Source organism: Capronia coronata (genome assembly GCF_000585585.1).
Source record: "Capronia coronata CBS 617.96 chromosome Unknown acBCG-supercont1.3, whole genome shotgun sequence".
Classification (NCBI taxonomy): domain Eukaryota; kingdom Fungi; phylum Ascomycota; class Eurotiomycetes; order Chaetothyriales; family Herpotrichiellaceae; genus Capronia; species Capronia coronata.
The window spans coordinates 1,735,343-1,762,107 of record NW_006912895.1 but is presented as its reverse complement, the minus strand read 5'-3'; the positions used below and the strand labels follow the sequence as shown (position 1 = coordinate 1,762,107).

General features: G+C 53.1%; 14 protein-coding genes across 14 annotated transcripts in view; 8 read left to right on the top strand and 6 right to left on the bottom strand.

Moving 5' to 3' along the window:
* A1O1_03956 (uncharacterized protein) overlaps window positions 1-672 on the top strand; it is a gene marked incomplete at both ends in the record, with an annotated part of 1,265 nt that extends 593 nt beyond the window's left edge. The window contains one exon of the mRNA XM_007724855.1: window positions 106-672. Coding sequence (XP_007723045.1) covers window positions 106-672 — 567 coding nt within the window. The remainder of the gene's footprint in view (window positions 1-105) is intronic.
* A 931-nt stretch (window positions 673-1,603) lies between these two features.
* On the bottom strand, window positions 1,604-2,893 carry A1O1_03955 (GTP cyclohydrolase II; the record flags this gene model as incomplete). The annotated part of the gene is made up of 1 exon (XM_007724854.1): window positions 1,604-2,893. The coding sequence occupies one exon, from the start codon at window positions 2,891-2,893 to the stop codon at window positions 1,604-1,606; it is 1,290 nt and encodes a 429-aa protein (XP_007723044.1).
* A 501-nt stretch (window positions 2,894-3,394) lies between these two features.
* Window positions 3,395-3,841, top strand: A1O1_03954 (uncharacterized protein; the record flags this gene model as incomplete). The annotated part of the gene is made up of 1 exon (XM_007724853.1): window positions 3,395-3,841. One exon carries the CDS (start codon window positions 3,395-3,397, stop codon window positions 3,839-3,841), a length of 447 nt encoding a protein of 148 aa, XP_007723043.1.
* A 113-nt stretch (window positions 3,842-3,954) lies between these two features.
* Window positions 3,955-5,113, bottom strand: A1O1_03953 (uncharacterized protein; the record flags this gene model as incomplete). Its single annotated transcript, XM_007724852.1, has 3 exons — window positions 3,955-4,234; window positions 4,287-4,779; window positions 4,930-5,113. The coding sequence occupies 3 exons, from the start codon at window positions 5,111-5,113 to the stop codon at window positions 3,955-3,957; spliced, it is 957 nt and encodes a 318-aa protein (XP_007723042.1).
* A 1,325-nt stretch (window positions 5,114-6,438) lies between these two features.
* A1O1_03952 (mannose-6-phosphate isomerase) lies at window positions 6,439-7,930 on the top strand (the record flags this gene model as incomplete). The annotated part of the gene is made up of 4 exons (XM_007724851.1): window positions 6,439-6,469; window positions 6,521-6,541; window positions 6,594-6,685; window positions 6,743-7,930. The coding sequence occupies 4 exons, from the start codon at window positions 6,439-6,441 to the stop codon at window positions 7,928-7,930; spliced, it is 1,332 nt and encodes a 443-aa protein (XP_007723041.1).
* Window positions 7,931-8,922: 992 nt separating this feature from the next.
* Window positions 8,923-10,029, top strand: A1O1_03951 (uncharacterized protein; the record flags this gene model as incomplete). The annotated part of the gene is made up of 1 exon (XM_007724850.1): window positions 8,923-10,029. One exon carries the CDS (start codon window positions 8,923-8,925, stop codon window positions 10,027-10,029), a length of 1,107 nt encoding a protein of 368 aa, XP_007723040.1.
* A 1,281-nt stretch (window positions 10,030-11,310) lies between these two features.
* On the top strand, window positions 11,311-11,868 carry A1O1_03950 (cytochrome c; the record flags this gene model as incomplete). The annotated part of the gene is made up of 3 exons (XM_007724849.1): window positions 11,311-11,643; window positions 11,696-11,790; window positions 11,844-11,868. The coding sequence occupies 3 exons, from the start codon at window positions 11,311-11,313 to the stop codon at window positions 11,866-11,868; spliced, it is 453 nt and encodes a 150-aa protein (XP_007723039.1).
* A 1,013-nt stretch (window positions 11,869-12,881) lies between these two features.
* On the top strand, window positions 12,882-14,664 carry A1O1_03949 (uncharacterized protein; the record flags this gene model as incomplete). The annotated part of the gene is made up of 2 exons (XM_007724848.1): window positions 12,882-13,380; window positions 13,436-14,664. The coding sequence occupies 2 exons, from the start codon at window positions 12,882-12,884 to the stop codon at window positions 14,662-14,664; spliced, it is 1,728 nt and encodes a 575-aa protein (XP_007723038.1).
* Window positions 14,665-15,187: 523 nt separating this feature from the next.
* Window positions 15,188-16,333, top strand: A1O1_03948 (uncharacterized protein; the record flags this gene model as incomplete). Its single annotated transcript, XM_007724847.1, has 1 exon — window positions 15,188-16,333. One exon carries the CDS (start codon window positions 15,188-15,190, stop codon window positions 16,331-16,333), a length of 1,146 nt encoding a protein of 381 aa, XP_007723037.1.
* A 1,502-nt stretch (window positions 16,334-17,835) lies between these two features.
* On the bottom strand, window positions 17,836-18,696 carry A1O1_03947 (uncharacterized protein; the record flags this gene model as incomplete). Its single annotated transcript, XM_007724846.1, has 1 exon — window positions 17,836-18,696. The coding sequence occupies one exon, from the start codon at window positions 18,694-18,696 to the stop codon at window positions 17,836-17,838; it is 861 nt and encodes a 286-aa protein (XP_007723036.1).
* A 766-nt stretch (window positions 18,697-19,462) lies between these two features.
* A1O1_03946 (spermidine synthase) lies at window positions 19,463-20,503 on the bottom strand (the record flags this gene model as incomplete). Its single annotated transcript, XM_007724845.1, has 3 exons — window positions 19,463-19,740; window positions 19,839-20,441; window positions 20,473-20,503. 3 exons carry the CDS (start codon window positions 20,501-20,503, stop codon window positions 19,463-19,465), a joined length of 912 nt encoding a protein of 303 aa, XP_007723035.1.
* A 704-nt stretch (window positions 20,504-21,207) lies between these two features.
* A1O1_03945 (uncharacterized protein) lies at window positions 21,208-23,088 on the bottom strand (the record flags this gene model as incomplete). Its single annotated transcript, XM_007724844.1, has 2 exons — window positions 21,208-22,724; window positions 22,773-23,088. 2 exons carry the CDS (start codon window positions 23,086-23,088, stop codon window positions 21,208-21,210), a joined length of 1,833 nt encoding a protein of 610 aa, XP_007723034.1.
* Window positions 23,089-24,221: 1,133 nt separating this feature from the next.
* A1O1_03944 (uncharacterized protein) lies at window positions 24,222-25,130 on the top strand (the record flags this gene model as incomplete). The annotated part of the gene is made up of 1 exon (XM_007724843.1): window positions 24,222-25,130. One exon carries the CDS (start codon window positions 24,222-24,224, stop codon window positions 25,128-25,130), a length of 909 nt encoding a protein of 302 aa, XP_007723033.1.
* A 390-nt stretch (window positions 25,131-25,520) lies between these two features.
* Window positions 25,521-26,527, bottom strand: A1O1_03943 (uncharacterized protein; the record flags this gene model as incomplete). The annotated part of the gene is made up of 2 exons (XM_007724842.1): window positions 25,521-26,320; window positions 26,380-26,527. 2 exons carry the CDS (start codon window positions 26,525-26,527, stop codon window positions 25,521-25,523), a joined length of 948 nt encoding a protein of 315 aa, XP_007723032.1.
* Window positions 26,528-26,765: the final 238 nt, after the last annotated feature.

Here is a 26,765-nt window from a genome sequence, read left to right as displayed (position 1 = left end):
GTTGATGTTGTTTCCGTACTTGAGAGTTGAAGAGACTACTATGCCCAATGGTCGGCCCGGACATACAAGGTCTCAATATGCTAAATGTTTGGTTCAATCTTCTAGGGCACGCTCACATTCCTCGCCATCATAACCATGACCGAGTCGTTCGTCAAGACGTCCCCCTACGCCCATCTCCTCCCACCACTCTCGTCCCTTCCCTTCCACCCGATCACGTTCTTCCGCGAATCCTTGGCCGTCGTGCGTCTCCACATCGACTACACCACCGAAAAGGCCAACGAGTCGCGCCAGCAGAAGATCCTGGACGCCCAGAAACGCCGCCTCTACCGCCGCGCGCACGGGATGGAGAACCTCGACGCCGAGGAGGAGCAGGGCATCGACGTCCGCGGCCTGGTGCCCTGGGACGATGGCCTGACTAATAAGGAGCGCGCTCGGGGCGGAAGGGACGTCGTGTTGACGGGCAGAGATGTTATCGAGATGGGAGGCACCGTGGGAGACGATGTCACGGAGTTTGCGAAGAGGGTGCAGGAAGAACAGCGGCAGCAACACCAACACCAACAACAGACGGAAACTGGAGAGGCTGCTTCGGCAGCTCCAGTTCCAGCTGTACAGGATGCTGAACAACAGTCGCAGCCTCCAAGGAAGAGGAAGTTGTGGTTGGGGATCTGGTGAGATCCTGGGCCATTGCTTAGTCAAAGGTGTGTATATATATATATATATATATATATGCCAGTAAGCCAAAGGACATTGACATGGAATCAATGACTCTGAAATCAAGTCAGGTCAAGTCAAATACACCACTTCTTTTCAATTCCTTTAGGATGTTGCGCCTCCAGAATCTACATTGTGGAGGGAACCTGCTTCGAAAACTTGCGAATTACATGAAGGATGGGTTCAGCAGTCAATTCTCCAGAGTCCCGTCATTGCGCCAATTATGACTACCTATGTTCAGATGGTTTATATATATAATCCCTTTCCTTTTCTGAGCACAATCAATGCAAAAAGGAGGGGTCTCTCCATCTCTCTGTGGGATATTGAATGATGTATCGTCATCTTTCCGCCCAGAATATCGAGGGTGGCTCTCGGCCAAAATATAGCCTCTTCCTACACCCTTGTTGGTTGGAAGATTGTGGGCGAGGGAACGCAGACGCCTTCTCTTTGCGTGCCTTTGTGACAATGATGGGTCGGTGCCTCCAGTCGAGTTCATCCATCAAGCACTGCAGCGAGCCAAAGATTGTTTGCCCAGAGTCATTGATGACCTCTGTACAGCAGGGCGCCGGTCATTGGGATGAATCGTTTCTTGCCTCGTTTTGCGCATTCCCTATGTCGAGGGTTCCCGTCAATTAGTTTGAGTCAGCCGTCGTCATATTGGAAATGGGACCAGCTTCCCCACGACCCTAGTCAATTCGACCGCGAGTCGATGTGGCTTCGGCCGCGTGCAATTGACACCGGCGAAGTGCACAGTCAACCGAATCTCCGGAACTGGCTCATCACAATGGTTCGGTGTCCAAACGGGCCCCGCGGCTATAGGTTGGAACATGCATCGCACGTCGCAGGGCAGGCGCATAGGATGCAATGCAAAAAGGACAAGTTCTCAGGCTGTCTAGTCATCGCGAATCATATGTCCCATCCGACCGATTTTTGTTTCGAGATACTTTTCGATTTCGGCGCCCCTGACGCCTTTGGCACCTCCTGTTCGCCAGGCAAGCGGGATCATGGGAACCCGTTCTCGGACCCGCACCTCCTTGTTAGGACCTTCGACGGCCCTGACTTTGTCTGGGTTGTTGGTTAGGAGTCTGATACCCCTTTCGGCCTCCGGTTTGTTTTCATCGCTATCGGTCCCGAGCCCAAGGTCCTGCAGAATGGCCGTAGCGAGACCGTAGGTTCGGGCATCGGCGGGGTGTCGAAGGAGGAGATTCGCCTCTACTGTATCATTGCCCAGATCTTGAAGATTGTAGGCCTTCAGCTTCGAAGCCAGACCGATACCTCGCCCTTCTTGTCGCAGATAAACAATGACGCCGCCGGCAGAGTCGGGTAAGGACATAAGCCGTGCTGCTTCGTCGAGTTGCTCGCCACAGTCACAACGGGCGGACCAGGCAGTTTCGCCTGTATAGCATTCTGAATGGATCCGGACGAGTGGTGGTTTTCCGTTCGAGTCCGACTGCATCTCTTCGGGTAGTGTTTCGAGTCCCGCACCGTTGTCTTGGGGCTGTTCAGAGGTTTGTTCATCTTGCGTGGTAGCTGGAGACTGGACAGGTGACGCTGTCACTGTCGTACCGTCTACTACCGCCTCTTCCTCCGAAACTGTTGTGACGTTTTTCAATGCGGATCCGCTTCGGGCTCGTCGGCTCAGGGGCCTCTTGTTCTGATCCGGGTCAAACCTCGAACTCATGCGACCCGGTCGCAATCTGCCAATGTATGCGCCTCGGATCATGCGGTCCATCTCGGTTTCACCGGGGCGCTCGGCGTCGAGGCTTCGACTGCGGATGCTGTTGCCGAAGACGATGGCCAAGTGTTCCTTGTTGTCGGAATCATTTTGATATAAGTGTAAAAACATCTCTGCGCCAGAGGTGGTTGGGATCCGCGCACGCACGACGCATTCTACGTGCGGTAGCTTTTCGAGGAGATGGGGTTGTTTCGTGGCAGGGTCGTCGAGGGAGGTGTCGACGGGAATGGACTTCGGTTCGGCATTGAGATGGCGTGAAGGAGTCGCTGCTCCGGGGGTGGCTGGAGGGGTAAAAGCAGGTGAGATCAGGTTGTTCGGGAGCCCCGGCGTAGAAGGCGACTCGTCATTGAGGTCTGACCAGTTGCTCAGATATGGCGCCGCAGACCGTGGAAGCGGAGAAATCATGGGAGAGGCGTGAGAGGGCAGTTCTTCGCCGGGGCGAGCCATGATGGGTGGTGATATCGGAGCAGTCTATTGGAGATATATGTTCATAGAGACAGCATGACGATTGATTGAAATGGGACAGAACCAGCGGCCACACAGGAAGTGTCAACAACTTGAACAAAGCAACTGGGAAAATGATGGAATTTCGGGGATTGATTAGCAAAAAGCAAGAAGAGAGAGGGGGCTGAGGGCCCAGTAGTAAGCGGCGTTAGAAGCGGAACTGGTAGCGATGGAAGCGGGAGTGGAGGAGAGAGGAGAGAGGAGAGAGGAGAAGAGAGTAGTAGAGGGCGGGCGCCCAGCCGATGATTGAAGATGCTGACGCGATCGCAGCCTCGGCCACTGGAGCCACTCACCGCAACGCAACGCAACTCCCGCACAATTTTGCCTTTCTTTCATTTGCATGCTTTGTCATACACAAACAACTCTTCAAGTCTCTTCGAGCGATTCACGATCCATCAGCCCGAATACCACGACGAGTCGTCCTCACCCTATATCCTTCGAGAAATGCCTGCCGCGACTCGAGATCACCTCCTGTCCGCTGCCCAGGCCTTCTGCGATGCCTTTGCAGGCCAGAAGCCTCCCGAGGAAATCTTCAGCCATTTTTCCGCCTCGGATGATGTCCTCGCTCTCGAGCACGGCTTGCCGCAACTGGCGCCCTTTCTGGGCCGAGAGTTTCGTGGTCAGAAGGGTCTCCAGGAGTATTTCCAGCTCTTGTCTTTGAACCTGAATTATGAGAATATGCTGTTCAGTAACTTCGTGGTCGATCCACAGGTGTCCAAGGTGTCGGTCCGTGGAGAGGCCAAGTTTAACTGGACGAGCACCGGGCAGAGCTGGGATGAGGTTTTCACGTATGTTCTCGAGTTCGATGAGAAAAACAAGGTCAAAGTGTACGAGATATGGGCCGACTCTGGTGCCGCATACCTGGCCAGTAAAGGTCTGCTTAAGCAGTAAAACAGCTATGAAATCGTCGCATCATTTGCAAAATACATGTCGTCCCCCCTAGACTCCTGTTCGTCGGCAATAAATGCACCGGTATCAAGAGTCGTCGCATTTATAACGATAACTCATTTTAATCTCGAGTCCAGCACAAACCTCACGTCGACGAGCATCTCCTTATCATCCTCGTCGAATTTCAGGCTGTACATGCCTTTCTGAAAGCTCTTGACTTTGGCTCGGTAGAAAGTGTCTGTGTCGGGGTATTTGGCATACACGTTCGCTCCGGTGGGAAACTGGGGGATGTTGGCGACGGTCTGCGGTATGGGCACAAGATCCCTGGCGGTCGCCTTGCGCACTGTCAATTTCCCCGAAGCATCGTCCTCCGGATCTCTAACGTCGTATTGAATCCTAGAAGTAATCAGCATGCTACAGCTGCCAAAAACCAACCGGTCATACTCACGGCTTTTTGTCCTGCCACACTTTCTTGATAATCCCATGAATACCGACACCCTCCTCATTGTCCTGCTGGTCTTTCGGATACTTGTAGAATACTTCGGTACCAGCGACAAGTAGGCCCGCCTTCTCGGCCTGGATACCTCTATGCGTTTCACCTCCGTCGTCTTTGGCACTGGAAACCGCTCGATTCTGACTGGCCGTACTAGAACTTCGCTGGGAGGTGCCCTTGACCCGTTTCATCATTTCGAGACGGCCGTCCCCTGGACTGGGGCCGGGAGACTCCACCACAGTGTCCGACTCGACCGTAGGTCGCTGGTGTTTGCGGGACTTCTGTTGGCCATTTCGAGGTGCAAGATCGTCATTGGTCTTCATTGTTGCCAAAATGGCGAGATTGTTGATGATGTCCTCGTCGTCGTGGACTTTCTTCTCCATTTCTGCATATCTGAGATTCTCTCGGTAGAGAGCATCTAGTCGTCGGTGGTTTTCAGGCGTCGAGTCTAGTAAGATCCATGCCATCAATACAGGTCAATCCACAAGATGACACACCAATCGGGGCGCACCCGAAATGCTTCAGCGAACTCTGGAATCCCTGACAGATGAGGGCTCTGCGGTGGTGCAAGTACAACATCAGAGGAGGTGCAACGTACGGCCATTTGTTTTGATCTCTTCTTCGAGAGCCACGATCTCTAGACCGATCCTCTTGGATTGATCATTATATCCTTGCGCTTTTCGTAGGCTATCGACTGCTCGACTGAGAAGGTCGTTTTCGAGATCTGTCTCTTTGCCATCCCGGCCAGCCATGCCTCGCCCGCCACGAGGACGTGAACCCATGATGAGGTATTGGGACCTTATCACGGCAAATTCCACAGAGGTATACGACCAGGATATAATGTCTGCAGTAATTCAGTGTCGGAGGGCGGTCTCAGGCCAATCAAGGACCGGATTGTCCTCGATATCTTGTCTGGCACCACGAGGACAGTGGACGCGCCGTAGTCGTATACCGCCGAGCCCCGACCGGCGAGCTTATATCTGTAGAATGATATGTGAAAGAAACTCCACTAATGCCATTGTCGAGCAGACAGTGTTACCGCGAATGAATGAGAGAGAAAGAAACAGCCCATGGCTGGGTTGCTAATATGGCATGCCAGTAGTGTTAGCAGGAGGAAGAGAGAGGCTGAGGATGGAGAGGCTGCAGCGTGATTGGGTCCGACACAGAGTCCAGAAGTCGTCATGTGACTCCCACGTGATCACATTTGGGGTCCTTACTAATCACGACGCTTAAACCCCGGTTTCCTGTTTCTATCTAGAACTCTTCGACCAAAAGTGCAAAAACTCATCGAGATGAGAAAGCCCACTCATCATCCCTTGCGGGTACTGGCCCCATCCTCCGAAGAGGCATCCGCAGCATAACCAAGCTCATTTATCACCCTGGTTAGCTAACTTGCAGGCTTTTTTGGCTGTCACTACTGGTGGTTATCAACTTCTGGAATTAGGGAGATGGCTATCAGAGCTCCTACCATATTGCGTGTGAGCTGTAGCCGGATCACATCCAACTACACCACCCCGCCGTGAGTATTGGACATAATTCCGTGACTATTATATATATCACCTGGGGTTGAGTGTGTTGAGAAGTGAATGGTGAATGATGGTCATGTGACTTTATCACGAGGCTGAGGTCAGGTGACCATGGCCTCTAACACACTGCTGGTACCAAGCAGAATACATATGCTACACTTCGGCTTGGTTATTATTGATACAGTGGATGACTTGAATTGACAGCTTGATGGACGAAGTGTCCAATAAGTATGTAGCCAACGACCTCATTCGTAGCAGAACCCCTCAAGGCTGATTCAAGTCACGGTTTAATATTTGCTGCTGAGAACATGCAGTCCACCGTAGTTAAGTGCCGTGGTGTCTGCTTCCTCATTGGTCAGTCATCAACCACGTTTCCCGCATCTGAGACCTGTCATCGATTCATAGTGTCGTCGAGCCACTCTTCCCCCTTTTCACCGCCTGAAGTCCCATTGCCAGAATTTTCTAGCTGCAAGACGTTTGTTATATTGACTCTCTTCCTTTTCATATTGTGGTTGAAAGAAAGTGAAATTTGTTTCATAAAGTGGTCTTCAGGATCGCGTTAATTTCAAGTTAGCATCAAGATGCAGGTGCCTCTATTTCGTCTCCAATGCGGTAAGGGGCCGTGTCTTTCAACCATGGTATAACGCGACTAACGCACGACAGGCTGCAATAGCTACGACTGGGGTGAGGATCAGGAATGGATTTGACCTCCCTGTGGTTACTGACCATCTCCAAGGCAAGAAAGGCAAAGAATCGGCTGCAGCAAGATATGCTGCAACAACCCCCTCAGACGACTTCACCATCAAAGAGGACAAGCCGTATGCTGAGGTATGCATGTCGTCCAACTCTTCTTGTTGCCTGGACACCAGCTGACGTCCTCCTTAGCTATGGATGGGCACCCACCCCTCCCTGCCATCCAAGGATCTCACCACAGGCCGCAGTTTGCTCGACATGGTCTCTGACAACCAGTCCCTCATGGGAACTGACATCACCGAGAAGTACAACAAGAAACTACCCTTTCTTTTCAAAGTTCTCTCGATTAGCAAGGCACTCTCCATCCAAGCCCACCCAAACAAGAAACTTGCCGAGCAACTTCACGCCAAAGACCCCAAGAACTATCCGGACGACAATCACAAGCCCGAGATGACGCTAGCCATCACCCCGTTCGAGGGTCTATGCGGATTCCGACCCTTGAAGGAAATCGCCCATTTCCTGTCTACCATTCCACCTCTACGCGAGTTAGTTGGGGAGAACGAGGCCAAAGGTCTCGAGGAGATTGCCAACTCCCCGTCTGCTACACCCGAAGAAGCCAAAGCACGCCTGAAAGCCGCCTTCAGCTCGCTCATGAAGACGCCTCGCGACAAAGTGGCTGCCAAATCCAAAGAGCTTGTCCAGCTGGCCCAATCCGGCTCCATCACTCCAGGCCCCAGCGTCAACACGTCCGAAGAATTGTGCGAGCTCGTCCAGCGCTGCAACAGCCAGTTCCCGGAGGATATTGGGTTATTCGTGCTCTTCTTCCTGAACTACGTCAAGCTTTCGCCCGGACAAGCCATGTATCTCAAGGCAGATGATATCCACGCATACATCTCCGGCGACATCATCGAGTGCATGGCCAGCAGCGACAACGTCATCCGTGCCGGCTTCACGCCCAAGTTCCAAGACGTCGACACCTTGACGGACATTCTGACCTACGACCACGAGCCACCTGAGAAACAGCTCCTCCAGCCCGTTCCTTACCCATACGTCACGCTGAATGACAAGGCCTACAGCTCCAATAGCGAGTCGCTGCTGTATGACCCGCCGATCGAGGAGTTCAGCGTCGTCCGCACCTTACTCAAAAAGCCCGGCGCAAAGGCCACGTTTGAAGGCATTGCCGGCCCCAGCATCGTCATCTGCACCAGCGGCGAGGGTAAGATCAGTGTAGGTCCCAAAGTCGAAGATATCAAGGAAGGCTGGGTCTACTTCGTCGGTGCAACAGCCGAGCTTGTGATTGAGAGCAGCAGCGACGAGATGGTCACTTTCCGCGCCTTCTGTGAAATCGGCGATGGTGCCAAGGAGAATGGTACCCATTGAATACATGGCACCAAGAGAATGATCGTGAAGCTATGAATGCTTGTTTTCGGGCGTAGGTATGAATCCCAGTGCCCGAGGATACGACAACGAGCAACGCAGAATGACTAGGGACAACGAGGTATCAGGGTGTCTGGCACGAATACGAGATCATGATATGTGTGTGGTGGGAAGGGTCGTGAAACGCTAATCGAGGCATAGACTTTGTATCAAGGTCATGAACAGTGCAATATATAATGCCACCAGAGCTGTCATCTTGCAAAGAACACCTTTTTGGCAGTGATATATCCCTATCTCAGTTCCTGGACCCGGAAATCCACGGGAGCCAGATCTTGGTTATGAGCTATATTGGCATCGCAACCGATATCAGTTGCCATTGGGGCAGCCAGGGACAACAATTCGGGCTGACTTGTAGCTTTATATATCGAGTCAAACTAAGAGGGCACTTGGTCAACAGGAGAGGCCTAATCAGTACAGTCCCTACACCCGAGAAATGGCTTTGGTCTCCCTCTCACCCTCTCACCCTCTCATGCCTTTACCTTTGCGTCAATATCCGCATTTTGGAAGCTTAGCGATTCAGCTTCTGATATCTCCGCACCCGTGCGCGGGGACAGATCTACCTGGACCGTCTCACCTTAGGCCGCCAGACCGATTAGCGATCTCAATACCTCGGATCATTTGGTTGGATGATAAAGAGATAAAGCGAGCAAGTGTTCATGACACAGATAGGCTCCCGATTGGTAAGCCAATCAGTGTTACACGGCTAATATCAGAACCACTCTTCGTCAAGTTGCCACTGTTATATCAAGGTCGAAGGACCCGGTTGCAACGATCCTCAACATCCTTGATTGTACGGAGAACCCGGGGAACAACCAAGCTGGAAAAGCACAGAGTGATCTCACCCCTATCCTTCTCGTCCGTTGTTGAGTTCTTGACACCACATATTTAGTATCAGACCAGGGACCGCTGTCCTCCGTTTGGCTTGATAGAGCACGATGGCCCCTATCAGAGTAGGAATCGTAGGATTGTCCAGCAAACCAGGCACATGGGCGACGCTGGCGCATCTGCCTCGACTGGCCACATCGCCCAACTACCAAATCGTGGCGCTGTGCAACTCGACGCTGGAGTCGACCAAGGCGGCCATCAAAGCGCACCACCTGCCGGAGTCGACCAAGGCCTACGATTCCTACGATCAGCTGGCAGCAGACCCGGACGTCGACCTCTATGTCGTCTCCACTCGGGCCGACACGCACTATGAGGTGGCCATGCCTGCATTGAAGGCCGGACGCAACGTGTTTGTGGAATGGCCACTGGCAGCGACCACAGAGCAAGCGAGAGAAATGGCGACCCTGGCCAAAGAGAAGAACGTCAAGACCATCGTCGGTCTCCAAGGCCGCATGTCGCCGAGTGTGAGGAAGGTGAAGGAACTCATCGACACGGGAGCCATAGGAGAGATCCACAGCGTCAATTATCAGGGAGCCATTCACGTATGGCAGAAGAACGCGGCGGGCGAACGGTATCAGTATTTCATGGACCGCAAAGTCGGGGCCAACCTCCTGACCATATACGGCGGCCATATCCTCGACTCCATCTTCTATGCAGTGGGGGAGCTGTTGCCAGGTAGCTACACTCCCATGGCGGCCAACCTGAGACCCAAGATGCACCTTCTCAAGGACGACGGGTCGCTGTCGGAAGAGCTCTATGACAAGGACACCCCCGATCAAATCCTGCTTCAGGGCAAGCTGGACCGGCACCCTCGTGCAGTGTTCAGCTTCCATCTCCGCGCGGGGGATAGGTTCATCGGCGGCCCGGGCTCCACGTGGAGGATCTACGGGACCAAGGGCGAGCTGGTGGTCGAGTTCGCCAGTGCTGGGCCCCAGATGGCCAAGGCCACCAGTATCCGCTTCTCGAATGCCGAGAAGGGCGAAATCGAGGAGATCACGACCGACGAGGGCGGCAAGAAGTGGACAGACCTTCCGACCCAGGGCCAGAATCCCGGTCGTCTGTACGAGGCGTATGCTGAAGGTCGGCCCTATCCTGACTTCGACAGCGCGGTCCAGCGGCATGAACTGCTCGATGAATTTTGGGCGAGCATGTCGTAGTCTGTGATTGAGAGGGAAGGCATCTAGAAAAGCCTGTTGAGATGAGCACCTACCGTAGCCTCAGTGAACCTACCATGCCTGACTTCGAGGTGGGCAATATGTTCCTTGTCATGGTAACCACCCGCTAGGTAGGATATCCAGACATCAACCAGGTGTTTCTACAAAGTACTCTGTGCTGCGATACTGTGTACATAGTAGGAGGTACATAGTACGTACTTCCATACACAGGGCACACCTGTCATGCAGTGCCCGGATAATCATTGGTGCGCAATCCATCGAATCTCGATCGATATTCCGCCTGTTCCGACAAGGGGAAAATAGTCGACGTCATGACAATTTACCACAGCTGTGACAGTATTATTGGTTGCATCAGGTGACACGCGGCCCGGTAAGTCACGTGTCGTATCGCCCGAATCTGGCTGGAATCTCATGCGGTAAACAAGGGCAAGGAACAGGTAGACGCAGATTTCGTAGGCGACGCTGAGGATGCAAACAATACATGGACACAGACAGTATGTATGTTATTCGTTGTTGACAACTTGAACCTGTCTTTCAGCGAGCAGGTGGATGTTTTTGCCGACCAGCAATTCCCCCTTCAACGCCCGAGAATGCCCGAAAAGCCTCAGTATGACAATGGAACGGCGGTAATTGGGCGGGTGACTTGGCTGCGGCGCCACTTTTGGAGCAGGCGCCACAGTTGCAGGCCAGAAGCACTGGCAGTGCAGTGCATTAATGGGCGGGTGCTTATTGGCGGCGCTTCACCGGCTCAAAGCCCCAGCCGTGGCACTGCAGCTTCGGTGCTAGCAGGTTGATTCTCTCCTGGCACCTCCGTCATACGTTTTTCCCTTCGTTTCCGTTTCTGTCGAACTTTTTTTGCTTCAATCCTACTCTGTCTTCTTTATCTACACCTGCTTTCAAGCTCGATCTCTGCTTTAGACACTCTCAACCCTACCCAACGACTACCCTCTCTCACTTATACCCCGTCGTTATTCAATAAAAGCAAAAATGGCCAAGGACGATGGCTTCAAGGATGGTAAGTCATTGGGTCCCTCTGCGGCCGTTGTAGCTTCGCAGCAGCTTCGTTATGCTTTTTCACTACCTCGAGGGTGATGTGCTCGCATAATATGACACTTGCGATGCTTGTTCGAGCTGGCTGCATCGCCATGCGCCTCCGACACCACCATTGATCGATCTGCACTGCTCAAAATAAAGCGTCGCCTACAATCTTGAACGCCACCACTTCGATCTCCTGCTCGATCTCGACCTCTACCCTTTGCAGACATGGCATGGTCATACCTTCCATACCTGCCTCAGGAGTTGGACGAACTCGAGTCAATATGGGCCAAAGAACAACAAGAAGCTGCTGCGAACAAGGCCACAAGTCAGAAGACAAAAGAAAGAAGCTTACAATCTCCTCCTCCAGGTGACGCGAAGAAGGGTGCCAACCTCTTCAAGACGAGATGCGCTCAGTGCCACACTGTCGTTGAGTCGGAAGGCAACAAGATTGGCCCCAACCTGCACGGTCTCTTCGGCCGGAAGACCGGTTCAGTCGAAGGATTCTCCTACACAGATGCCAACAAGGCGAAGGGTATCACATGGAATGAGGACACTCTGGTACGCCCTCCACCGCAACCTGCGCTCTGAATCTGGCTCTAACAGTCGATAGTTCGAATACCTCGAGAACCCCAAGAAGTACATTCCTGGCACCAAGATGGCCTTTGGCGGTCTGAAGAAGGCCAAGGACAGGAATGACCTGATCACGTTTGTCGCCCACAGTCCCAACCATCCTGTCATGCTTGCTAACACCCATCTAGTTGGTTGCGCGAGGAGACCAAGTAAACTCGGAACCATCATTTTGGATTCGGGCACCTCGATTGTTTGTCGATACCGAGACCATCGGTTGCTGTATCACCAAAGACGGCGGAGGCGCACATTCACCTAATTTGAACGTTGGAACTTGCATACCAGACCCGACAGAGACACTCTGGAGAAGCCGCTAGACAAAGCTCTGTGTATATAATCCCTCTTGTTACTTCTCAGCGTACCTGCGTTTCGCCTGCGATTGGCAGACATGGCTGCGAAATACCGACAATCAAGCAACTTCTCTGCTCCGATCCAACTTCAGACTTCTTTCCGATACTCTTGCACCCGTGCGTGTATGATCTTATCAATAACCGCCTCTTCTACCGGTGTGTGAGCTCTTCCATGCCTTTGATCAGATGCGTTTGTGCTCAACAGATGGAGTCTATTATACTGCTGGTGCCCATTATCCCGTAGACATCACCAATGGTATGCCGGGGCGATACACCAGTGACAGAAGCTAGACATGCGGCCATCCCTTCGCCCTTGCATCAGGAATCCTGGTCGAGAGGGCATTTGGCCCCTTGATTGGCGGAACTGCGACCCCCCAAACCACGACACCAGAACTGCCAACTGTCCCAGCCTCCAACATTTCTCTCTTGCTCGCTCTCGCTCTCGTCTCTGGCACCGGTTCCTTGACACTTACGTTTGGGTTCACGCCGCAGTGAGGGGGCCCGCACGTCCCTTGACATGATGAGTGCATTGTCTGCGTCTGCACCAGAGGCTGGGCCGGTCTACATCCCGCATTCTCCAGGCATGAACTCCCCTATATTGCTATTTTTCAGTCCCTCATTATCCTGATCACTGGACATAGTCGCTGCATCTTAGTTTGACCGTTTGTTTCATTCTGTCCGATCGCTGCCTAGTTGACCTTCGTTTGATCGCAGGGTGCTCGTCCAGGAAGACGACCGCTTTGTCGACCTGCTGCCCCGCCTCACCTACCCTCGCAGCCTTATCTTGATGCTTCAGTTTCTCCTTCCTTGTACCTTGCCATGGCTGCGATGATGGCTGCAGCCCCGTTCGACCATCTCTACGCAGAAGGGGTTTCTGAAGATACGCATTCGCTGCTAGAAGCCTCGATCGAAGACTTTGAAGAACAGGAACGTCGATCACCCCTCCTCTCCGGCTTCCGATCCGATCAGGGAGACAGCGAGGTCGACGATAGATCCAGTACGGGCCTGCCATGGTCTCCTCCAGGATTCAAGATACGAAGTGGGAACGCCAATGGATGGTTCCGACATGATCCTTATGGAAAATATGATTTGCGACCGTCGGTTAGCCCTGCGCGATCAAGGCAGACCAGTCCAGAGGTCTATCAGGATGCCACAGAGGGAGACCCAGATATCACGTTGGCAGTCAATACACCCTTGCCTGCGGGTATGGAATCGCCGGTACGGGAGCGCTCCCCAGAGGCGCGATCAGAACACAATGTGAAGGCAGGTGACCGTAACCAGGACGAGTCTGTCCCTCCCGCGGAGAACCCGATAAACTGTAAACAAATCCTTTCTGCCCCCATATTGCTCAGTCGCTGATGATATGGATACAGACATCCGGCTACAGCTCCGCGCCGAAGTGCAACATCGAGAGCCATTTGTGCCTTTCCTCAGCTTTGTTCAACGCAAGTTCGATGCCATGACCAAAACCAAATCATCCACGCTATTTTCTGTTCTCACAACCATCCTCTTTGCATCACTCTTGCGCATTATTCTGGTCCCTCCAGTCCCTCCTCCAGTCCCCGATCTGGTCAAAGTGTCGACTCTGGCCAAGTCGTTCGAACCATTGATTTTCTACTCGGAGAATGGATATGCCCAAATCACGGCGCTGCAAGAAACAAGTGTGGCGGTCTGGGATCTTGGGGAGTCGGTGAGAAGTGCTAATATGACTTCGGCACCCATGATTGTGCGGTCATTGGATGAATTATCCGATAGCCTGAAGTCACTGGGCTTGGAGTTGACACGATTCTTCGCGGATGTTGATTCAGACGTGGACAGTATCCTCCTTGTGATGGATTGGGCCAAGCGAGAGCTGCAAGGGCTCTCGTCGATACAAGGCGTTTCATTTTCCGGGGTAGTTTTCGACCACTTACACGGCCTACTGAATCGAGGAGGACTGTTGGAAACAAACACCGGGCCGACCGCGCTTGGCAGGATACTCACAGATATCTTTGGCTCCAGCTCGCCCCAGAAAACCCGAGCCACACTGACGAGGACCTTCCATGAATTCGTCAACGTGCTGGAGGAGTCCATCAACAGCGAACTGACCCATTCGGCGGCATTGTTCGCTCTGTTCGAGTCAATCGACCGACAGTTCTTGAACCTCCAGCGGACGGTGGTCAGAGAGACGGACACGCAAGAGAGGCTTGAGAATGATCTTCTCTCATCCTTGTGGACCAGAGTGATTGGACCAAATGCGGCGATGCTGAGAAAGTACGAGAAGAACAAACAGCTCTTGTCGAGCGTGCGATCCAGGACTGTCAACAACAAGCATCTGCTCATGGAGCATCACGGCCGCTTGCAGACCCTCAAGGTCAATCTGGAGACTCTCCGGAGGAAACTTGTCAGCCCGTTGGTTAGGAGGAACGACTCGGTCAGCATTGACAATGCGAGTGTGGTTGACCAACAGATTAGGGGGTTGGAAGGAACATATGATTATCTTAGAGGTGTGCGTGAGAAGCAAAAGGGCAAACTCATGGAAATGGTGTATGGAGCAAAGGCTGGACGAACCCGTCTGGTAGGAGTGAGTGGTGGCTTGGATGGCATCGCTCTTGATGGGTGACGGCGCGCGGGCGGCAATATGGCATATGGCAAGTTGATGAGACTGCGCAAGCCAGGATAAGACGTGCAGAGAATCATGCAGATGCAGATGCATGTATCATATCATTAGCAGTCCGAGATGTAAAGCATTCCTTGAAAGAGTCATTCAATAGCATGAGTACCTCCTTCCCTACTACTCGGTACTCCTTTTCTGTATTTAAGTATTGGACGGAGATAATTGTTTTTGAGGGTTTCGTAACTCCGGCGGCGGGCATCGTCGACATTATTTTTTGGACCGCATTCTTCGCTATTCAGTCTTCCATCTTCAGTCTTCAGCCTCAAACCCTTTCGTTGTCCCGTTCAGCGACCGCACACTCTTTCTTCGGAGGCCAAGTTCGGTAACCATTGAAAGCGTGGTGCCGCTCTCAAATTGCTACTCTTCGCCAGAAAAGTCCAATGCCCTTTCGGGTCGACTTCGCCCAACCCACGATTCCGTCCAATATCGCATGTTTTCTCTCTCATAGTTGCGCCTCCGACTGTCCAAGATGCCCTCGCTAGCTAGTTCTTTACCGTTCTCCCCGGCCGAACTTGCATACCTCCATACCTCCCTAGCCTCAGTCCCGCCATTACGACCCGATGCGCGGTCGCTGGGCACCGATTTCCGTCCGCTACGCGCCGAAACTGGCGTTCTCCCCGCCGTCAACGGCAGTGCCCACGTGGGCTTCAGCGACGGCCGCGAAGCAATAGTCGGGGTGAAGCTGGAGGTTGAAAAGACCGCGGGCAAAAAGAGTGTGCATGGACCGATCCGAACAGAGGACGGCGTGGTGGACATGGACGTGGACGTGGACATAGAAGACCAGTACCAGGGCGGGAGACATTCTGCAAAGGGCAAACAGGAATGGGTCACGCTCAGTCTCACACTTCCTGGTCTACGAGACGATGATCCCAACCTGGCATTTCTGGAAGAGATGCTGCGGGAGCCGCTGGCGGTGGCTTCGTCAACGTCAACTTCAACTTCAACTAAGCCATCAGAGATGGGGTCTACGACGTCGCTGCAGGATAATTTGGTCATCAATTCGCGCTGGCACTGGCATATCTACATCGATGTGCTCCTGATCTCGCCCAACGGACTGGCCAGCTATCCTCTGCCGCTGCTGAGCATGGCCACCCATCTCGCTTTACGAGATACCAGGATTCCGCGGCTCAAGAGCGAAGGCGAGGAAGATCCCGTCGCAGACGACGACTGGATGGCGAGCACGTATCTCTATCCACGGGGGAAAGCCAGCTCCGGTGTTGTGAAGCCTCCTGTCATCCTGCTGGTGGTCGTCGTGGGCGAGAATGCCATCTTCGACCCCAGCAGGGAAGAGCTGGCTGTTGCGGATGGCGTGGTCGCCGTCAGTGTCGCGGCTGGGGTCGACGATGGTGATCCCTGCAAGGTGCTGGCGGTGCGCATGATCGACACTCCGGCGCGAGATACCATGAAGGGAGTGCCTCAGTCCGGCGAGGCGCCAGAAGGTGTCGACGTTCCTGGAGTTTGGAGACCGAGGCTGGGTGGTGTCAAGAGGAGCATCTTGAAGGCGGTGGTCAAGAGTGTGGTTGTTGACGGTGTGGCGCGGGATGTGATCAGTGGTCTGGACGGGTTTTTGAACTTGGAAGCTGGTGCGAACGCGGGCTCCATGGCTGCTGTTTGAGAGGGAACTCTGCGTCCATTCCCGCAATACCGACTTTCGACACGAGGCTGCAGGGCTTTCTCGGCAATGGATATCCACCACTGTGTCGGCACCGGTCATGGTGGCTATCTCCAGACTGCGCAGTACAAGGGATGTTTCGAAGGAGGCTTCGCTTACGATTAATCGTTCGGCAGTAGCCACTGCTACATAACACGTCTCTGACAGCATGCGGCCTCTACAGCTCCAGCATGCGGCCTCTACAGCTCCAGACGCAGAATGCCCCGTCGTCCCTTCGACTCGATTCGGAGCCTTTTCTGTTTCACCTAGCACATGGTGAAAGTCCAAGCTGAGGCCCATTATCCATCGACTGCTTCGAGGAGATTGATACTGGCTGAACTTGACACATCTCCCACATGGCTGGAACAAGCATCAATGACATCGATTGGCACAACTTCAGCAACGACTCAGTCTTCCGGGCTACCTCAACCGAAGGTGTGTGATGTTGCCGTTGACGACACTTGCCCCAGCCCACTTCGCGATCAAGACTCGAGAAGCTCAAACTAAGACATTCTTGAGGCCAACAGACACTCTTCTTGATCATCAAGTCTGATCAAGGCCACATTTTTCTCTACAATGACATTGACACACCGACGCCGGGTCCTTTCGCTATCAATTCAATGGCTGTCTCAAGTTTACCATTATCATATCGCCTTTGCAATGCTGCTATGCAATTTCCGAGTTTCGACTCCGTCCCATGTGAGAGAGGCACCAGCCATACCGGGATTCAGTGCGTGCCTGTCGCATTTTTCGCTGTCGTTTGGGCGATATTATGCTAGATGCCCTTAAGAATGGACCCGGTCAACCATACTGGAACAACCCCATATGGAAACTGTGCAGGGGAGAGATAGCGGTCGGTCGAGATTGCATCGCATGCCACCAGGCTTAGTCGCTGACACGAGCTCCAAATCAAAGAGCGGAAGATTGAACTACGATGGACACTGTTACCACGGTACCAAGTACTACCTTATGGCAAGGATTGTGTTGATCTCATCGATACCGACGGCTGTACCAGGAGATGAGGGGCAGTTTGTTATTGGGTCTCTACGGGATGATCCATGGTACAATCACGACCGAGTTGATTTACAGATCGGATTAGACCCTTTGGTGTCATTAAGAACTTGAGATATCGTGAAAGAGTCATGGAATTGTATTTCATTTCCTGCCCTTTTTTTCAAAGGCTTATTTCACTCCGCAGTAATGCGGGTGTTTTGTTGCAGATGGTTGTCAGTTAAAGTACAGATATGACTATCCTATCCCTTCGGAAGCAAGAGGCTGCTCTTGCTTCGTGGCTGTGACACATTGATCGAGCTGGCCTGGCACACAGCTCGTAAACACAACCTGACGCTTGGTCTTGCCAATCAATCATCCGTGGTAATCATCCAGAGTCATCCAGACCTCAGAATGGCAGGTCGCATTCAAGCATGCACTGCGTCAAATGGACGACATTGACTCACCATGACCTTTCATGCTCTCTCGCTTTCAAGCACACCGTACTGGCCACCCTGCTCGCCCACTGCGCCCGAGGACCCCTGCTGTCTCTGTCTTCCACCCGCTACACCGGAGGAAGACAACTCTGTCTCGACACCAGTGTTGCGGCCTTCGAATTCACGCTCAGCCACGCGACCCGGATCGTACTGGCCGCCGACGTTGCCCGTGAACGTCTTCGTCTTGGGAATGGACCCGGAGACATCTGCGTCGTCGAGATTGCTGCCCTTGGGCTTATACGTGCCGTCGGGCCGCGCTTCGCCTGTCACGTTGGACACATATCCCGGGGCAGCGTCGACGTGGGGTCGAACGCCGGTACTAGAGGAAAAACCACCACCTGAAGTGTTGTCGTTGTCGAAGTCGCTCCCGGTCGAGCGGATCTCGGGATTGACCGTGTCCCGGCTCGAAAAGGTCGTCGCGCCAAAGTCGCTGTCGCCCGCCCGCACGCTGCCTTGGCTGAGCGGTTGGCCCTTGTCGCCCGCTCCGCCATAGTAGCCGTCGGCGTTGTGCACGCCGTCGAAGTTGGGCTTGCCGGCCGCGTCGAGCTTGAGGCCCGTCGTGCCCTTCTCGTCGGCGCCGGCGCTCAGGGCGTCCTGCTTCTCGCGGACAGCGCCTGACGGTGCTGGGTGGAGCACGTGCGCGCCTGATGTGTCGGTGTTGGCGAATGTGGATTGCGCGCCTCGCACCGACTGCGCGGCTGCTCCTGTGTTCTCGGAGAAGCCGCCCTTCGAGCTCAACGACTCGGCCGCTAGAGAGTCGGCGGCGATGGGGCCGGTCGCTTCGCGAGGGGCGTTCTCGTAGTCGGGCTTGGGTGCACGAGGGTTCAGTGAGATCGTCATGTTGGCGGTAGGGGTTTTCGTATAATGGCGATTTGTTTGTGTTTGTGTTTGTATTGTTTCGGATATTGGAGGTCTGGGAAAGGGAAGTGATGGTATTTTTTGGTAGTCCAGGTCTTTCTTTGAACAGAAAAGAAACAGAGAATTCAAGGGTCAAAGGAGAGGTTAATATCATCGAAATCACCTACTACGTAGTAAGCAGTGATGTATGTCGAAGTATCATCTTCATGCGCAGGGTACGAGCATGACATCATGGCTGTTCCACTGTGGTGCCGGTGTGAAGTCATTTTCCACAGATTCTGATATCAACATCATGATGCATGCCACAACTTGACTTCCACACCAATCATTGATGCCATCCCGTATTTGCGTTCGAGTCCTAGGGTCCCTGAGACTTACTGTATAACTCTGTACACTGTGTGTAGGTAGACGTGGACCGTTCTGGCTCGTTCCACCGCTTTGTAACACTGGCAAGGCGTTTCATGTCTTCATCAGATTATTGTCTATTTCCCTAGTACCCTGCATGACCTTGTCTCTAGCTTTGCACATACCCCAAGTTTGACATGACGGTTTGCGCGGGGTCTGGGTAGAAAACAACGAGTATTCCCGTGGGAAGCCCCCAAGACATCAGTGATATTCTCATGCCATGCCATGCCATACATTCCATGGTACAGACCCAAACGTGAGGAAGCGATAACAATGATTCCATTTCGTACCATACTCCGCAAGACCCGGGTCAAGTCGGAGATCTGCACGATCGTATGCTCGACTATTTCAATGCCTTGCGGGCAAAGGTAGGCAGGATGAAGCTCGCCTGGTGGATCTCCTTGTTGTAGTATCTGCAAAGCTTCTCCTCCTCCTCGGGGCTCCATGACCGCAGGGGCACCTTGACGTCGCGGTCGGCATCCTTGCAGCAGACCATGAATCCAATCTGGCCCGAGGGGTACGTAGGAATGGTGGTGTAGGCGTATTCGGCCACAGGGAAGACCTCCTTGCAGTCCTTCTTAAGCTTGGTGATGAGTGGCATGTGCAGCCATTGGTTCTCGGCTAAGGAAACGAAAACGTTAGCATGTTCATATTACACTTTTCAGAGAAACAGAGCCTGAGGAGCTCAAAAGGAAACGTGTAGGGAGATGGGTGCGCACAACCTTGGGTAGTAATGACACCACCATCCTTGAGGGCTCCATGCAGAAGCTCAAAATAGGGTTTCTGGAACAGCGACTCGGCCGGGCCTTCTGGGTCGCTGCTGTCGGTGATGATCACATCAAATTCATTCTTGCGATCGGCAAGGAACTTGAAGCCATCACCAATATGGACTTGGACAGCTGGGTGTTGGAAGCCAATGGACATTCCTGGGAGGTACTTCTTGCTGACACGAATGACGGCCTCGTCGATGTCGCAGAGGATAGCCTTCTCAACCGACTCGTGCTTGACAACCTCCCGCAAGACACCACCGTCACCGCCACCAATGACGAGGACTGACTTGGGGTTCGGGTGCGAGTTCATGGCCAAATGTGTGATCATCTCTTGGTAGGAAAATTCATCCCGCTCTGTGCATTGGATCACATTGTCAAGGACGAGGACGGTGCCGTGATCGCTGCTCTCGAAGACCAGCACGTCTTGGTACTTGGACTTTTCGTGGTGTAGGACCTGGTTGACCTTCAGGATCATTGCCTGACCTGGCCACATATCGGAAATCTCTCTGAACCAGCCATCTGCGGTCACGGCTTTGGTCAGCGACACATCACCTGCGATGCGGGGACTGGAATCAAGACTCACCTTTGATGGTGGGATGCGTGATTTCAGACATGTTCAACGAACGAGAAGTAAAGCTGCGTGAACAGTGTAACTGCAAGTGAATGAGGCCTGGCGGGGTGGTCAACGGCCGGCGACAAAGATGACGGAAGGAAGAGAGAAGTGAAGTCAGAATGACTTTCTAAAAGAGGGATATGAAGGAGCAAGTAATGACAGTCAGATTTAAATGAACCACTCCCCTTCTCGGTCTTTGGAGTCTAGTAAGTGCTTCAAAGAATGAAAGTCTGATTGCTTTGACTTGCTGCGTTCTCTATCATGCACCGAATTTTTTCTTTTTGGTTTGCGCAGGCGGGGCACCACGCCGGGGATTTATGGACGAGTTTGAAGCAGCCATTCGTCCCTGCGACTGCGCCAGGACCACAACTGGCCGCCTCAGTCAAACAGAGCAACCGATCAAGCAAAGCCTCTCCTTTGGTTGAACCACCGTCGGTTTCCTTCCGCACCTTCCCGTTCCCACATTTCCAGTTCTACGTCCCCAGTGCTACCACAATGGACGGGTGAACTAGCCACCAACAGAAGGGTGATCACAAGAGGCAATAATGGTGGAGTCGAGAAGCGCAACTCGGTGGGTTCTCAAAGAGTTGTCAAGGTGCAACATCTTATTAGCACACTCTTGTCTACATTGATCATATGTGTTGGCAAGGCTGATCAGAAAAGGAGACACCCGCAGAAAATAGTCCAGATCATCTGGGCAGAGGACTACTCCCATGGCCTCTTCAATTCGATCCCTTTCGACCCTTCCATCACTCGCTGGACCTTCTCCATGTCCACCTCCTTCTTAGGCTCACCCAGGTACCACGTGATATCACTGCCATTCCTCTCGCAGACGTGGAAGCCGTTACCAAAGAAGCTGAACATGTCATCCGGGTCGTCGTAGTCTATATCAAAGTCTTCATACCGTGGCTTTTCCAGGAATCGGAGGAAATGGAGCCGAGAACCTGGCCATATGGCTGGTTTGCCGTCGACTTTACCCCCTTTGAACCAACTGGAGCATGGACCGGTCCATGCTGTCCGCTTCAGGAACGAGTCGGCGTGCCGTATAAAATGCTCCATGACCTTTTCTTTGGGTCTCAGGGAGCGGATCTTTTCGATTTGCATCTTTTCAATTACCTGGATGGTATAATTGCAGTATCCTTGAATGAGCGGGAAGAATGATCCATGAGCCGAGGGACAATAGGCGCCTCCATAGACAAAGTAGTTCGGCACTCCCGCCAATGCCAGGCTCAGGTATGATGGAACATGTGGGTGGTCTTTCCATTCCTCCCGTTTGTCTGACCCGTTGACGATCAAAGGGAACCGTGGTTTGTACGAAGTGTCAAAACCTGTCGCACATATTATGACGTCCACTTCCTGTTCGTTTCCATCCGGGTCGATGAATCCCTTCTCTGTGATGCGCTGCAACTGTGAGGTGTAGGCCTGTGTCTTCTCTCCAGTAAGGGCCTGGAGATATCCATTCCCGGGCGTTGGCCGGCGGCAGCCCACATAAAAGTCCGTAGGCATGATTTTCTCCAGTAGCTCTGGTCGGTCTTTCAAATGTGTTTTCATCTCATTCTCGGAGAACTCACGCGCTGCCTTCTGAGCCGGTGATCCATTGATGATGAAGCCGAATCTCTGATTGAGTTCGCCTTCAATGAACTTGCAGTAAGCCAAGAACTCGTCCGGATCATCAAACAACTTGCGTTGTTCATCATTGTAGATGAAGTTGGCGCCATCCTTCCCAGCAAAGTTCTGCGCAAACCCGGCCGTGATCCAGATCTTGGATCGAACCCAGGTGTACACCTTACCGACCTTGTCGTAGATGTTGGGTAGTATCTGGACCGCACTGCTCCCGGCGCCAACAAGAGCAACTCGTTTGCCGGTAAGATCTGTGTTCTGGTTCCATTGGGCAGAATGGAGGAGGGTGCCATTGAAATCATGGAGACCTGGAATGTCTGGCCATTTCCATTTGTTCAATACACCGCCGCCATCGATAACGATGTCCGCATGGTCTTCATGTTCTCGACCCGTTTCGAGATCCTGTACGCGGATGGTCCACTGAGCCGTCCCATCATCCCAAGAAAGGGACATGATCTGATGCCGAAGCTTGACATATTTCTCAATGAAACTATTCTCTTGCTCGACGTTCTTCAGATACTCCCAGATCTCCGGCGTGTAGGAGTAGTACTTCGACCAAGAAGCAGGGCGCCACGGGAACTGGTACACCACACTGGGTATATCTTCGCAGTGTCAGATGCGCAAGACCCAGTGTGACCGGACATACATACCGCAAGCACACCCTGGATAACGATTCTCATACCAGGTTCCTCCAATATCGGCATTCTTTTCATAGCAGATGATCTCGACATTCTTGAGTCTGTCCTCGGCAAACTTGAAGAAGTTCAAGCCAGACATTCCAGCGCCCAGAACAGCGATCCGCATTTTCTTGCGAGTTCCATATAGTTGTTCCAAGATTTCCACATCATCGGGAGACGAGTTATTGACTTCGGGTCGCACTTCATGCCCAGAGATCTCTGGATCAATGCTTCCATCGGCGGGGAGATACATGCCACCATATCCGTTGGTGATCGCTGTAGGAGCCATGGCCGCAGACTCAAAATGGTGAATATACGTCTTAGAATCAAGATCCCGTGGTGCGTGCAACTAACTGGTTGATCGTATGCTTCTGAGGTGATCATAGAGCAGGGTTTCCGTCATGACATTGCCTCGATGAAGGACGACAGGTGAAGAATAATGATCATTGACTGACTTGGAAGAGAGACACAAACCTCAGATATCTTACCAAAACATAGTGAAGGGACAGGTATCCATGTCCTCCTCGGACCGGTAGTAAGGGCCTAAGGCCGCATACTCAAGTAAGTGACCGTCTTGGGAGACATCGCACTGGGCTGGCAGACTGCGGAGGGTGTCAATTACTCCACTCTCCGCAGACGTTGGAGAACCGAGGCTCAGTCGGAAGGACTGTGCAAGAATGGCGATGCAAGCTGCCTGCCTCTCCTGACTCGGACGCGTCCTTCAGCAGAGGAAAGTCAGGAGATGGAATCAGGAGTCGTAGCTGTCTTGGCTGCTTCCATGGCGCCCCCGTGGCGGCGATGGCCCAACACAGTGCAGTGCGGTGCCAGGTGTCTTGGAGGTGAACAAAAAGGGGAAATCGACAAGGCTGCGGCGACTTGCCGCGCTTTTGCCATGCGAGGCTCAGCCTCAATCAAGCCATGGAAAAACAATTTATCCGACTCCGCCACAGGCAAAGCTCAGATCCTGCTAGCACGAATTAGGATAATCACTAGTGCCAAACCAGGCATTATTGTCTGACAAAAACACTTACAAGTCATTGCATCTGTTATCGCTCCCGCCAAGGCTGTCAGACCGTACCCATTTCTGTGCCCCAGCCTCAATCCCTTGACGGGTTTGACGGCACGAAATGCCCCCAACGCCACTCCGGACTTTCCACTCCACCCGCATGCCATAGTATTGAGGCCTCGACCTTCTCGAATCCTCGAAGACAAAGCCATACCGGCATACGCACAGTTGACTGCGCCCCATTGACCAAGAACACCTCGTTGTTGCGGTGCAATATTGCATTCTTACAAGATCTCTCGACTCCTCCCTACCTTATACTCCTCTCTTCTTCAACCATACCGACACCACCAGCTTCCCTCTCCAGTCGCAGACCCTAGGCTCAGAAGTATCTCACCTGCAAGCCAGGCCAAAGCAATATGGCGGACATGATGCGACAGACTACTCCTCCCCTCCAGACCCAAGATATCCCTCCTACCTCTCCTCCAATCTCGGCCGCCTCCTCTCCGGCGCCTCCGTCAAAAAAGCGATCCAGATCACCGTTGTCGCTTGATCTTTCCTCACTGCCGCCACTTTCGCAGCCAGCACCGCCATCCAACACCCTCCTGATAACACGCCTCGATGACCCCAAGATTTTCCACCCAGCCTCTCTGGCTACCATTAAAGAACACATCAACGACATTGCGTCGCTAAACTCGTTCTCGCCGCTCAAGTCCATGCACCGCATCATCTGCTCCTTCTATGACGTAGATTCGGCGATCAACGTGCGGCAGGTGTTTGATGGCGCCGCCATCATGGGAAACTCGGTCGCAAAATGCTATTTCGGAGAGCCTACGCCTATAGGAGACGAGAAAAAGTATCTCGAACGCCCAGATGCCGGCCGGTTATTCTTCATCAGTCCTCCGCCCAGCCCGCCGATCGGCTGGGAAATGAAACATGAAGACCCCCCGAACAAGGAGGTGCATGCAGAGGATCTGGCGGAAAAGCTGGCCAAGTTGAGCGGGAAAATGACAGTCCCGGCCGACGAGTCTTCCGATGACGAGTCTAAGATGCAATACACTGCCGAGGCGCTACATAAGCTGAAGACATCCCGGGCACAAGCATTCTCCGCGATCTCCGCAGAGGTGTCTCCCACAGGGTCGTCGCCAAATAAGCACCGCAGCCGTAGCTCGACCTTGATCTACGATCCCAAGGCTCACGGCGACAGCCCGGGACTTCCCGCGGTGATGCTTGAGACGGAGGACGATTCGGAAGTCGAGTTGGAAGAACCCGACAAAAAGGTCATGGCTCATACAGCCAGGCCGCCAGTCGAATTGATGGAACACTGACCTCCATAATGGGAGGGATTTTCGGGAGAAAGCCGGGGTTTGGGCTACGCGCATTGGGAGGCATTCAGAGGGCATAAATTGGGCGCATTGCAGATAATGGGCATGGAACGGCGTCTAGATATGTTTTCCGGGAAGCATGAATCTTGATATTCACATTTTGAGGATTCATCTGTACAGTGCATTCCTCTGAGTTTCAATAATTGAGCCCAAGCATCTGTGGTAGATCTTATTGCCGTGTGGCGCTCATCGCCGATTTGTCCAGGACACATTCTGTGACTGGCAGCCCCCATCGAGTCTGTATGATGACAACATTCTTTCCTGAAAGCCCAACAATGGCGTGAGGTAATGCCGTCGCCCAAACGCCGAGTATATGAGATTGCCTGAACCTGGTCACTCTTCAATCCCCTTCCACTTCCTGTACAAGTGCTTGTGCTGTTCAAAAAAGACCATGGTGAAGATAGTCTGAGGGCCGAGACGCATGAAACTGGGCACCCACCCGCGGAAGATCCATAACAGACCCTCTTTGTGACTGGCCTCGTTCAGGAGATGCAGAATGGACACTTTTGGGTGCGCACTCATGACTCGGGTCTTGATCACATCGACCGGGGAGCAAAGCGTGGTGGCCACAAGCCCAGCCGCAAGCGAGGCCGTGAAGTGCGTCCCGAGATTGTCCTTCATACCCAGTGTCTGGAGACATATCTGCTTGAAAGCGTCGTAACTGGCCAGCTGCGAAGCATTCATGAGAATTGCTCGCGCCGAGTTTGCCTCCACACCGCGGAAGAGGCTTGCAGGCCCTTCCTCGCGGATCATGCGTACCAGACCATCAAGCGCATGCTTGTAGTTCCGGCGTGCCTCGGGCGGTTTCGAAGCATCGGACTGCATGCGTACGTTCAAAATGTCACCAGGGTTTCCTGCTACGCCGCCGAGGCAGCCGGCTACACTGGACATGGCGATGAGACCGAGGAGGGACTGCCTCGGCGTAGGGTCCTCCAGGGTCGGTTTTGGCGCAAAGCGCATCTTCAGGTCCTCATACACGCCGAATCGTACGGTAGAATAGGTCATCTGTCGCAGCAAGGCGGCGGACAAGCCGGCGTAAATCCCGAGGACGCCCTCATGGCGCAAGATGAATGTGATAGTGCTGAGTGTTGTTTTGGGGGCCTCGGGCAGCCTGGTCTGCAGGCGCACTTTGACTGCATGGGATGTCAGAATGCCAGACAAAGACAATTCTTGAGGAGTTTTGTCAATTTACCCAGGTCGAGAGGATGTGTCACTATCGCAGCCATCGAGGCTGCGCTTCCTCCGAACCAGAAAGGATAGCGCACCGCCGCAGTTTTTCTTTGCGGCATTGGCGCCTCTTTGGCTGCATCTTTTGCGACTGAGGGTGCAATTGGCGACATGACTCCATTGGGCGGAAGACGCCGAGAAACTTCACAAGTGAACAGCTGAGGACAACGAAAGGACTGGAGAGGAGAGATCAAAGAGCGTCGTGTGCAACAACTGAACGTGCTGCGGCGTGAGATGAGGAATGAAGACTCATATCTACTTCAAGTTCTGTAAGCAGAAATGCAGGGGCCCTAGGCCGTTAGTTTTATGGCCGGAGAGGTCCTAAGGTTGGCCTGAGCAGCCTTTCAGGCG